Here is a 12,764-nt window from a genome sequence, read left to right as displayed (position 1 = left end):
TTGTTTGTATTATTTCATTTAATTTTATTATAAACCTAAATAATAAATTTATTAAATCAAAGTTAATATTAAATGAGAGTAAACTTTAATTTAAATTGTAAAATATAAATATTTATTTATGTCTGTAAATGTTTATTCAATTTATCATCATTATTAAACAGTCCACATTACAGTGGAGAAGAAATTAATTTAAACAAGTTTTACTTTCTTATGCTTACTATTTGTTAAGAAATAATAAAGGTATATTGCCAATAAAATGGATAAAACATACTTCTTCTGTAATATTTTATAGGACAATTAATAAAAATGCTGATACAATATTTCCAATTAATGATGCTATAAAGATTCTTCCTAAAATTGGATGACTAATAGTAACATATTCAACTGGTCATAAATAAATTATTAATAGATATTAATTAAAACTATATACAGTAAATTAAAAGTAATAAATAAATAAACTTGTCAGCAATAAATTAAATATTAAAATGAATGACACAAAGATGTATAAGTTTTGGTCAAATCTTGTATATTATTTATTAAAAATTAATCCTGTGTCAACAAAAAGTAAAAATAAATATTTAAAAATGCATAAATTTTATACATTATTTAAAACGTTTTTAGTATATTTAAAATACTATAATTATTGGACCAAAATGCTTTGGGAGTTTCTGCATTTAAAATATTTTATAAAAAAGCTGATAAAATATTTCTAATTAATCATAAATCAGGTTTGAAATAAAACACAAATGAATAAACATTAGATAATAAATTAAAAATATTTACCTTGCCACTCATAAATTAAATATTAAAATGGAGGAAACTTAATTACAACATACAAACATATTTAATTTGTGTGTTTCACAAAGCAATTTTTTGTCAGGGTGGACAACATGAGTATTTTTAGGTTATGCTACTTCAGTATTTGTAACCTGGAAATATTTGTAAACAAACTTTGCTTTTAAGTTGGTAATATCATAAGTTACTAGTTTAAACACCAATAACCATAATTTCTTTGGGTTAATATTTATTAAAAAATTAATCAAGATATATTGTATATATATATATATATATATATATATATATATATATATATATATATTGTATATATTGATTCTTATACTTAAAATACCACAATTATTGGACAAAAAAACTGTTAGCATTTCAGCATTTAAAATATTTTATAAAAAAATCTGATATAATATTTCTAATTAATCACAAAAGCAGTTATAAGTAATCTTGTTTTTAAAACTTTGTGATTAATGAACACATATTGAATAAGTTACAAATTAAAACACAAATTAATAAACATTATATAGTAAATAAATTGTTAATTACTATATAATGTTCATTAATTTGTGTTTTAATTTCTTGTCACTAATAAATTAAATATTAAAATGAAGGAAACTTGATCACAACAAACGTATATTAGTTATATCTGTGTTAGACACCAATTTATTGACAGCAATTTGTGTGTTTCACATAGCAATTTTTGGTCAGGGTGGGCAACATGAGTATTTTTAGGTTATGGTATTTCAGAATTTGTAACCTGGAAATATTTGTATACAAACTTTGCTTTTAAGTTGGTAGTACTATAAGTTACTAGTTTAAACACCAATAACCTTAATTTCTTAAGGTTAAAATTTATTAAAAAATTAATCAAGATATATTGTGCCAACAAAACGAATAATAAATGTTGCATCATGAATTTAAAGATTTATAAATTATATAAATTTCATATTATCACACAAAACGGTTTCTTATACTTAAAATACCACAATTATTGGACAAAAAAAACATTTAAAATATTTTATTTAAAAAAAGCTGATAGAATATTTCTAATTAATTTAATGACAAAACAATTTTTCGTCAGGGTGGGCAACTTGAATACTTTTAGGTTATGCTATTTCAGTATTTGTAACCTTGAATTATTTGTAAACATACTTTGCTTTTAAGTTGGTAGTATCATAAGTTACTAATTTAAATACCAATAATTATATTTTTTTGTGCTTATTATTCATTAAAAATGAAGACTTATTGAGACAAGACAAAAAATAAATAATGTTTTATTATACTTTAACATGTTTTATAGTTATTTATACTATTATAATTATAATTATGTACACTTAAAACTTGGACATAAAAGGTTTGAAAATTTATGCATTTAAAATATTTTTAACATTAATCATGGTGTTATAAAAATTTCATTTTTCCTAAAACTTAATGATGCACAGAATCATATTCACCCGGATCTAAAATTAAATGGTAAACTTAATAAAAATTATGCACACATAAAAAGTACCCAGTCCATAATTATGCATTCACAGCAAAATAAAAACGGAAATAGAAACGCGGTACCATTCCCCCCAACGAACAACACATCTTAATCACTGCAAACTAAACTTCAGACAATCACGTAGGTCATCAATCTGTTGCACGCCACAATGGAGGCACATAAATTGGGAAATAATTTTAGTAATGTCCGCAGAATCAGTCGGACTTTCACAAATTTCCCCGCCGTCTCCAAACTAGTTGCGTCGTCGAAACGATGACGTGCCGGGGATCCCTGGGTACCAATCCAGCGGCGCACAGTCCTGTAAAGTCACATAACTAACTAATATAACCTGATAACTAACTAATTTGAATGTCAATTAAGGTTTAAACCACCTCAGCAAAGTATGGATAAGCTTTTGTTGTGTACATTAGTTTAGTGATTGTCTATTTTTCAACAGAAAGTGTCGTACTTTGTTCAGCAGTAAATTCCACCTTGAACGTGACAAGGAACCACCGTGCCCCAATCGGATTTCCCCAAAAACGATGACGCAACAAGTACGCGTCCGTCCGAAGCGGCAAACTCAAAATACCGGGTAAAATGTCGCGGAAATCCATTACTCACACACGGTCGTAGTTTCTGGTGTGCCGTCTCGGTAAACGCGATGCTAGACATCAAAAGCGTATCGTTAAAGGAAGGACGGGTCCGCGTGTGTCCGGTGCGGTGTGTCAGTGCCAGAAAAACTTGTGTCCAACCTTCTAAACACATGGTGGTGAGTTTTATTTGTTAAATAAGACAACAAATAAATGTATAACGAGGCTAAGTCACTATTATATAAGATTACCGACCGACTTGTTGTTATTGTTCAATAATATTGACCCCAATCTTTGTTCAAACTGATATGAAAGAAAGACGGAATTCCCCATCAAATTTAGGCAACATTTAATTGACAATTATTCCCAACACCATGTTTTAGATCTACAGTTCCACTAAAACAGTAACAGAAACCCAATTAATGACCATCCTATCTAACACCAGTTACTCCAACCTGATCCACCCACTGAAAATGGATGAAAAGAACCAACCACCGCCGGATAAGCACGCAATAACATGCGAGTGCGACCGGTGCAAGGAGGAGAACGGCGACCTGCCCCTGCTGGTGCGTGTGATAGAACAAAGATGCCAAGCCGAGAGGTCTCAGGAACCGACGCCGTCGACCAGCAAAGACGCATCATCCTCACCGAGAAAGCCCATGAGTTGTGAGCACTGTCACAAAACATTTTACCACAGGTTTGCCCACTCTTCATTGAGTTAAAGTGATTAATGCAACGACTAAGTTTGCAGGGGGGACCTGAACAAGCACCTCAGGACCCACACCAAAGAGAAGCCGTACGAGTGTCGGCAGTGTAAGAAGAAGTTCGCCCACACCTCGAACCTGCTGCGACACAATTTGCTGCACACCGGGGTGCGGCCGTTTGTCTGCGAGCTGTGCGGCAAGAGCTTCAGCAGGAAAGACAAATTGGAGGAGCACAAGGGAAGCAGGACTTGTAGGAACGCGAGCCACCAAAGTTGATTTAGTTTATTATTTATTTATTTATTGTTACCGTAATTTAACAGCATTCTGTGATAAAATTAATGCAAAAATATTAAATTATATTATTTGTTAAATACTATTAAAATATTTGAAATCAATTGTATTTTATTTCAACTACAATATAAGTTTTATTACAATTTTATGAATCAAATTGTGTGCAAAAATCATTTATTATTTATTAAATTAAATTCTAAATTGTTTGCCAAATTAATATTTAATGTCAATTAACAACATTCTGGGATAAAATCCTTTTTTTAGTTTTATTAAATTCAAAATTGTTTGTCAAGTTAATTAATATCAAATTTCAATAATTTAATCAGATAAAAAAGTATTATTTTACTAAGTAAATTTTGTTATTATTATATTTTTTAAACGAATTTAATGCAAATTTGCTTGTCAAGTTAATTTATTTAATCAGTTAAAAAAATATTATTTTAAAATATGTTGTTTAGTAAAACTAAAGTAAAAACCTTTTTTTTTACTGAATTAATAATAAAATTTAAAAAATGATTTTGTGGAAATTTTGCCTGTTTATAAATTCAAGTATGCGCAATAGGAAAACGGAAGGAAATTTGAAAAATTCCAATCAGTTTTTAAAAACTGGGAAATACGCGCACTTTCGCCTTCTTCATGTAACCTTTTGAACTATTAGTTGAATGTTACAGGTACCTGTAATGTCGGAGATATATTTCCTTAATAGTTCGCCGTCTTCCCCGGAGATGGAGCAGGTGTATTGTAAACTAGTAACCCAATTTTAAAATTTAAATATTAATATCAAAGAAAATTGATTAAAACCCAAAATTATAAATATTTAAATGTCAAAGATAAACTTTAAATTAATTTTGTACCAATTAATATACTTAAATGATATTAAATAATTATTTCAATATATAAAATTTAAAAGACTGAAATAATTTAAATGAATTATAATGTAATTGATATAAATAATTAATAAAATATTTCAACAGTGATTTCCAAATTAATTTATTTAATTAATAATAGATAGATAATTAGAAATATTTAAATATAATATTAGTTTTAAATATATAATATTTTAAAATACCCAAAATTATATTTGTCTTTATGAAAAAATCAAGGGAAATAGAAAATAAATATATTCTATTCCCGCTTGTTTCTGCATTTCGTGCGTCATCAGATAGGACATAATTCAAAATTGCATCTCTGCAGTCAGAAGTACAATTTTGAAAATCCTATGACAAGCCTTACACTTTAAAAATACAATTTTGGGTTAGTAATTTAGAGGTGAGCTTGTCGCTGCATTTACGGCGAAAACTATTCAATTCAATTCGCTGAGTAAATGCAGCCCTACACTAACTTACAATTTACTTAAATCTAAATAATCTATTATCTGTAAACAAATTAAAATTATTAATTATCATGAATTCCTGCAAATAAAAACATAATTAAAAAATGAACAAAAAGGAAATTTGTTGGCCAATAATTTGACGAACAAGAAGGGAATTTGTTGGCCAATAATATGACCAACAAAAAGGGAATTTGTTGGTCAATAATATGACGAACAAAAAGGGAGTTTGTTAGTCAATAATATGACGAACAAGAAGGGAATTTGTTGGTCAATAATATGACGAACAAAAAGGGAGTTTGTTGGTCAATAATATGACGAACAAGAAGGGAATTTGTTGGTCAATAATATGACGAACAAAAAGGGAATTTGTCGGTCACTAATATGACGAACAAGAAGGGAATTTGTTGGTCAATAATATGACGAACAAAAAGGGAATTTGTTGGTCAATAATATGACGAACAAAAAGGGAATTTGTAGGCCAAGGATTTTGTTCAATAAATATGATGAAAATAAAACAAACTAAATTTTCTTTTATTTATTTAAGCTGAAAGAGAGGGCCTTATTAGTATTTTTTAAAAGACATATAAATGAATAAAATATTCCTGAAAATCATACCAAACAAATATTTAAAACAACTGTATCATTAATTTATTTGAGCTGAAAAGAATTTTTAATTAGATTGGACAAAGAAAATAAAAATAAATAATTGCTGAAAATCATAAAAGATATCTTTCTAACATTTTTCAAAAACATATTTATATATAAATCAAAACATGAAGATGCAAGAAGATTTGGAATTAAAATCAATATGTTCAAAAACTTACTTTGCGTTGCCAGTTGCCAGGTTAACTAGTCTCGTTCTGGACCTACCTGAAAATAATCAACAACTTTCAATTAATATCATTGTTTCACTGTTAAATTAAATTATGAATTATTACCTTTAACGCCCTTTTCCTGTTGCCTTATCGTCTTTCCAATAGTTGGTTGGGTCATCATTGTCCAGGTGTGAGCAGGTCTTGACGATCAACGAAGAAATAAACAAAAAATCTTTTCTCAATGTTTTAACTAGAGAAAGAACTATTTAAAAACCCAAATATGATAATGCAAAATATGATACAATGCAATTATTATTACTGAATGCAAAGTTTAATGCACGCATTTATTCTTACGAACTAATCCATGCAAAGTTGTATGAATGCATTTCTTCTTAACTGATGGATACTTTACTTAATCCAAGTAAAGTTGATTTGTTGTCATTATCTTATTATTTAAAGCATGCATTTATTCTTATGAACTAATCCATGCAAAGTTTTATACATGCATTCATTCTTCACTGATGGATACTTTACTTAATCCAAGTAAAGTTGATTTGTTGTCATTATCTTATCATTTAAAGCATGCATTTATTCTTATGAACTAATTCATGCAAAGTTTTATGCATGCATTCATTTTTAACTGATGAATACTTTACTTAATCCAAGTAAAGTGTATTTATTCTTGTCATTTTGTCATTTAAAGCATGCATTTATTCTTATAAACTAATCCATGCAAAGTTTTCTACATGCATTCATTCTCAACTGATGGATACTTTACTTAATCCAAGTAAAGTTGATTTGTTGTCATTATCATGTCATTTAAAGCATGCATTTATTCTTATAAACTAATCCATGCAAAGTTTTCTACATGCATTCAATCTTAACTGATGAATACTTTACTTAATCCAAGTAAAGTTGATTTGTTGTCATTATCATGTCATTTAAAGCATGCATTTATTCTTATAAACTAATCCATGCAAAGTTTTCTACATGCATTCATTCTTAACTGATGGGTACTTTACTTAATCCAAGTAAAGTTGATTTGTTGTCATTATCTTATCATTTAAAGCATGCATTTATTCTTATGAACTAATCCATGCAAAGTTTTATACATGCATTCATTCTTAACTGGTGGATACTTTACTTAATCCAAGTAAAGTTGATTTGTTGTCATTATCTTATCATTTAAAGCATGAATTTATTCTTATAAACTAATCCATGCAAAGTTTTCTACATGCATTCATTCTTAACTGATGGGTACTTTACTTAATCCAAGTAAAGTTGATTTGTTGTCATTATCTTATCATTTAAAGCATGCATTTATTCTTATGAACTAATCCATGCAAAGTTTTATGCATGCATTCATTCTTAACTGATGGATACTTTACTTAATCCAAGTAAAGTTGATTCGTTCTCATTATCTTATCATTTAAAGCATGCATTTATTCTTATGAACTAATTCATGCAAAGTTTTCTACATGCATTCATTCTTAACTGGTGGATACTTTACTTAATCCAAGTAAAGTTGATTTGTTGTCATTATCTTATCATTTAAAGCATGCATTTATTCTTATAAACTAATCCATGCAAAGTTTTCTACATGCATTCATTCTTAACTGATGGGTACTTTACTTAATCCAAGTAAAGTTGATTTGTTGTCATTATCTTATCATTTAAAGCATGCATTTATTCTTATGAACTAATCCATGCAAAGTTTTATACATGCATTCATTCTTAACTGGTGGATACTTTACTTAATCAAAGTAAAGTTGATTCGTTCTCATTATCTTATCATTTAAAGCATGCATTTATTCTTATGAACTAATCCATGCAAAGTTTTCTACATGCATTCATTCTTAACTGGTGGATACTTTACTTAATCCAAGTAAAGTTGATTTGTTGTCATTATCTTATCATTTAAAGCATGCATTTATTCTTATAAACTAATTCATGCAAAGTTTTCTACATGCATTCATTCTTAACTGGTGGATACTTTACTTAATCCAAGTAAAGTTGAATTATTGTCATGATTTTATCATTTAAACCATGCATTTATTCTTATGAACTAATTCATGCAAAGTTTTATGCGTGCATTCATTCTTAACTGATGGATACTTTACTTAATCCAAGTAAAGTTGATTCGTTCTCATTATCTTATCATTTAAAGCATGCATTTATTCTTATGAACTAATTTATGCAAAGTTTTTTACATGCATTCATTCTTAACTGATGGATACTTTACTTAATCCAAGTAAAGTTGATTTGTTGTCATTATCTTGTCATTTAAAGCATGCATTTATTCTTATAAACTAATCCATGCAAAGTTTTCTACATGCATTCATTCTTAACTGATGGATACTTTACTTAATCCAAGTAAAGTTGATTTTTTGTCATTATCTTATCATTTAAAGCATGCATTTATTCTTATGAACTAATACATGCAAAGTTTTATACATGCATTCATTCTTAACTGGTGGATACTTTACTTAATCCAAGTAAAGTTGATTTGTTGTCATTATCTTATCATTTAAAGCATGCATTTATTCTTATAAACTAATCCATGCAAAGTTTTCTACATGCATTCATTCTTAACTGATGGATACTTTACTTAATCCAAGTAAAGTTGATTCGTTCTCATTATCTTATCATTTAAAGCATGCATTTATTCTTATAAACTAATCCATGCAAAGTTTTCTACATGCATTCATTCTTAACTGATGGATACTTTACTTAATCCAAGTAAAGTTGATTTGTTGTCATTATCTTGTCATTTAAAGCATGCATTTATTCTTATAAACTAATCCATGCAAAGTTTTCTACATGCATTCATTCTTAACTGATGGATACTTTACTTAATCCAAGTAAAGTTGATTTTTTGTCATTATCTTATCATTTAAAGCATGCATTTATTCTTATGAACTAATACATGCAAAGTTTTATACATGCATTCATTCTTAACTGGTGGATACTTTACTTAATCCAAGTAAAGTTGATTTGTTGTCATTATCTTATCATTTAAAGCATGCATTTATTCTTATAAACTAATCCATGCAAAGTTTTCTACATGCATTCATTCTTAACTGATGGATACTTTACTTAATCCAAGTAAAGTTGATTCGTTCTCATTATCTTATCATTTAAAGCATGCATTTATTCTTATAAACTAATCCATGCAAAGTTTTCTACATGCATTCATTCTTAACTGATGGATACTTTACTTAATCCAAGTAAAGTTGATTTGTTGTCATTATCTTGTCATTTAAAGCATGCATTTATTCTTATAAACTAATCCATGCAAAGTTTTCTACATGCATTCATTCTTAACTGATGGATACTTTACTTAATCCAAGTAAAGTTGATTTTTTGTCATTATCTTATCATTTAAAGCATGCATTTATTCTTATGAACTAATACATGCAAAGTTTTATACATGCATTCATTCTTAACTGGTGGATACTTTACTTAATCCAAGTAAAGTTGATTTGTTGTCATTATCTTATCATTTAAAGCATGCATTTATTCTTATAAACTAATCCATGCAAAGTTTTCTACATGCATTCATTCTTAACTGATGGATACTTTACTTAATCCAAGTAAAGTTGATTCGTTCTCATTATCTTATCATTTAAAGCATGCATTTATTCTTATAAACTAATCCATGCAAAGTTTTCTACATGCATTCATTCTTAACTGATGGATACTTTACTTAATCCAAGTAAAGTTGATTTGTTGTCATTATCTTGTCATTTAAAGCATGCATTTATTCTTATAAACTAATCCATGCAAAGTTTTCTACATGCATTCATTCTTAACTGATGGATACTTTACTTAATCCAAGTAAAGTTGATTTTTTGTCATTATCTTATCATTTAAAGCATGCATTTATTCTTATGAACTAATACATGCAAAGTTTTATACATGCATTCATTCTTAACTGGTGGATACTTTACTTAATCCAAGTAAAGTTGATTTGTTGTCATTATCTTATCATTTAAAGCATGCATTTATTCTTATAAACTAATCCATGCAAAGTTTTCTACATGCATTCATTCTTAACTGATGGATACTTTACTTAATCCAAGTAAAGTTGATTCGTTCTCATTATCTTATCATTTAAAGCATGCATTTATTCTTATGAACTAATCCATGCAAAGTTTTATACATGCATTCATTCTTAACTGGTGGATACTTTACTTAATCCAAGTAAAGTTGATTTGTTGTCATTATCTTATCATTTAAAGCATGCATTTATTCTTATAAACTAATCCATGCAAAGTTTTCTACATGCATTCATTCTTAACTGATGGATACTTTACTTAATCCAAGTAAAGTTGATTCGTTCTCATTATCTTATCATTTAAAGCATGCATTTATTCTTATAAACTAATCCATGCAAAGTTTTCTACATGCATTCATTCTTAACTGATGGATACTTTACTTAATCCAAGTAAAGTTGATTCGTTCTCATTATCTTATCATTTAAAGCATGCATTTTTTCTTATGAACTAATCCATGCAAAGTTTTCTACATGCATTCATTCTTAACTGGTGGATACTTTACTTAATCTAAGTAAAGTTGATTTGTTGTCATTATCCTATCATTTGAAGCATGCATTTATTCTTATGAACTAATCCATGCAAAGTTTTTTACATGCATTCATTCTTAACTGATCGATACTTTACTTAATCCAAGTAAAGTTGATTCGTTCTCATTATCTTATCATTTAAAGCATGCATTTATTCTTATGAACTAATCCATGCAAAGTTTTATGCATGCATTCATTCTTAACTGGTGGATACTTTACTTAATCCAAGTAAAGTTGATTTGTTGTCATTATCTTATCATTTAAAGCATGCATTTATTCTTATGAACTAATCCATGCAAAGTTTTCTACATGCATTCATTCTTAACTGATGGATACTTTACTTAATCCAAGTAAAGTTGATTCGTTCTCATTATCTTATCATTTAAAGCATGCATTTATTCTTATAAACTAATCCATGCAAAGTTTTCTACATGCATTCATTCTTAACTGGTGGATACTTTACTTAATCCAAGTAAAGTTGATTTGTTGTCATTATCTTATCATTTAAAGCATGCATTTATTCTTATGAACTAATCCATGCAAAGTTTTCTACATGCATTCATTCTTAACTGATGGATACTTTACTTAATCCAAGTAAAGTTGATTTGTTGTCATTATCTTATCATTTAAAGCATGCATTTATTCTTATGAACTAATCCATGCAAAGTTTTCTACATGCATTCATTCTTAACTGGTGGATACTTTACTTAATCCAAGTAAAGTTGATTTGTTGTCATTATCTTATCATTTAAAGCAAGCATTTATTCTTATAAACTAATTCATGCAAAGTTTTCTACATGCATTCATTCTTAACTGATGGGTACTTTACTTAATGCAAGTAAAGTTGACTTAATCTCATGTTTTTATCATTTAAAGCATGCATTTACACACTCTACTTGATCCAAGTAAAGTTGATTTATTCTCATCATTTTATCATTTAAAACATGCATGTCATCTTATGAACTAATCCATGTAAAGTTTTATGAATGCATCTATTATTTTAATTATTATTAACCATTCAATTGTTTTTTCAATAGTTAAAACATTGAGAATTGATTATTTATTTATATCATTGGAGACTTCTGTAATTATAAAAACATACCATTAACTAGTTATTCTGTATCTTATTCTTAATTATGGTGTGGGCCAGTTTGAATTATTTTCTTAATTGTTAAGCGTTTATTTCTCAATAATTTTAATTAAAATTAATGTAACTTATTTTAATATTTTATTTATTACTTATATAACTGACATTATAAAGAATATTTATATTGATTATTGTATTTAAGTTTCAGTAGAATTAACTAAATTTATATTGCTAAATAGGAATTGGTGTAAAATAACACCGTTCAAATAAAATAACTGAATAACCCCGTAAACAATTGATTTGTAACAAAAAGGCACCTACCTTGCAATCCACGATTGTATCCAGTATATCCAAAAGGGCACTAATCACAACACTAATCGAACACACGAGTCACTACACTAAACCGAACCGCACCACCGAATTAACTTGGAGGGTAGGGTGGCGCGGACCACCACCCCACTCCCACGCGACCGATCGATACGACGGTCGATAACAGACTGACCGCTCTGACTGACGCGGCGTCGAATGGCGGCAATAATGGCGGCTAATGGCGGCAACTCATCCCTTGCGTCTGATTGGTCACGTCGAATTTTTTTTATTGCATGCGTATCGAGAACATTCTCAACCGAATTGAAATTTTTCCTATACTATATTTGAATTTTAAACAAATATCACCTATTGTTTTATAATAAATAATTATTTATATGTTATTGTAATCATATAATTAATATAATATAGTGTTATAGTTAATTTTATAATTGATAATTTATAAACAGAAATGTTTTATGATTATAATAATATCCCTAAAACGTTTGTTAATTATTTATGATCATATATAATCATTATTATAATGATTATAATAACAAATAAACATAATTATTGTTAATAGTAATAAATAATTGTTTATATGTTATTATTAATAATTTTGGATATTTTACTATATATATTATATTATTTAAAACTTTATTATTTGTTAATTATTGACCAACAAAAATCATATTAATGACCAACAAGTTTCCTTTTTATTCGTCGTAGTTTTGACGTTTAGAAATAGCTAAAAAAGCTTCAAATTACAAATAATTAGAAA

At 27.8% G+C, this 12,764-nt stretch overlaps 1 protein-coding gene across 1 annotated transcript; it reads left to right on the top strand.

Annotated features, from left to right (window-relative positions):
* The first annotated feature begins 2,929 nt into the window (after positions 1 to 2,929).
* On the top strand, positions 2,930 to 3,842 carry LOC109608089 (zinc finger protein 729-like). Its single transcript, XM_049965668.1, has 3 exons — positions 2,930 to 3,041; positions 3,246 to 3,559; positions 3,614 to 3,842. The coding sequence occupies exons 1-3, from the start codon at positions 2,934 to 2,936 to the stop codon at positions 3,840 to 3,842; spliced, it is 651 nt and encodes a 216-aa protein (XP_049821625.1). The 5' UTR covers positions 2,930 to 2,933.
* The last annotated feature ends 8,922 nt before the right edge of the window (positions 3,843 to 12,764 follow it).

Source organism: Aethina tumida, chromosome 3 (assembly GCF_024364675.1).
Source record: "Aethina tumida isolate Nest 87 chromosome 3, icAetTumi1.1, whole genome shotgun sequence".
Classification (NCBI taxonomy): domain Eukaryota; kingdom Metazoa; phylum Arthropoda; class Insecta; order Coleoptera; family Nitidulidae; genus Aethina; species Aethina tumida.
This window is presented reverse-complemented; position numbering and strand designations above follow the sequence as displayed.

Bases quoted from the DNA above. Each gene is read 5' to 3' on its own strand.
- LOC109608089 (XM_049965668.1), top strand. From the start codon at position 2,934: ATGCTAGACATCAAAAGCGTATCGTTAAAGGAAGGACGGGTCCGCGTG. The intron at 3,042-3,245 runs GTGAGTTTTATT...ACCATGTTTTAG, and splicing joins AACCTTCTAAACACATGGTG to ATCTACAGTTCCACTAAAAC. The intron at 3,560-3,613 runs GTTTGCCCACTC...CTAAGTTTGCAG, and splicing joins CACAAAACATTTTACCACAG to GGGGGACCTGAACAAGCACC.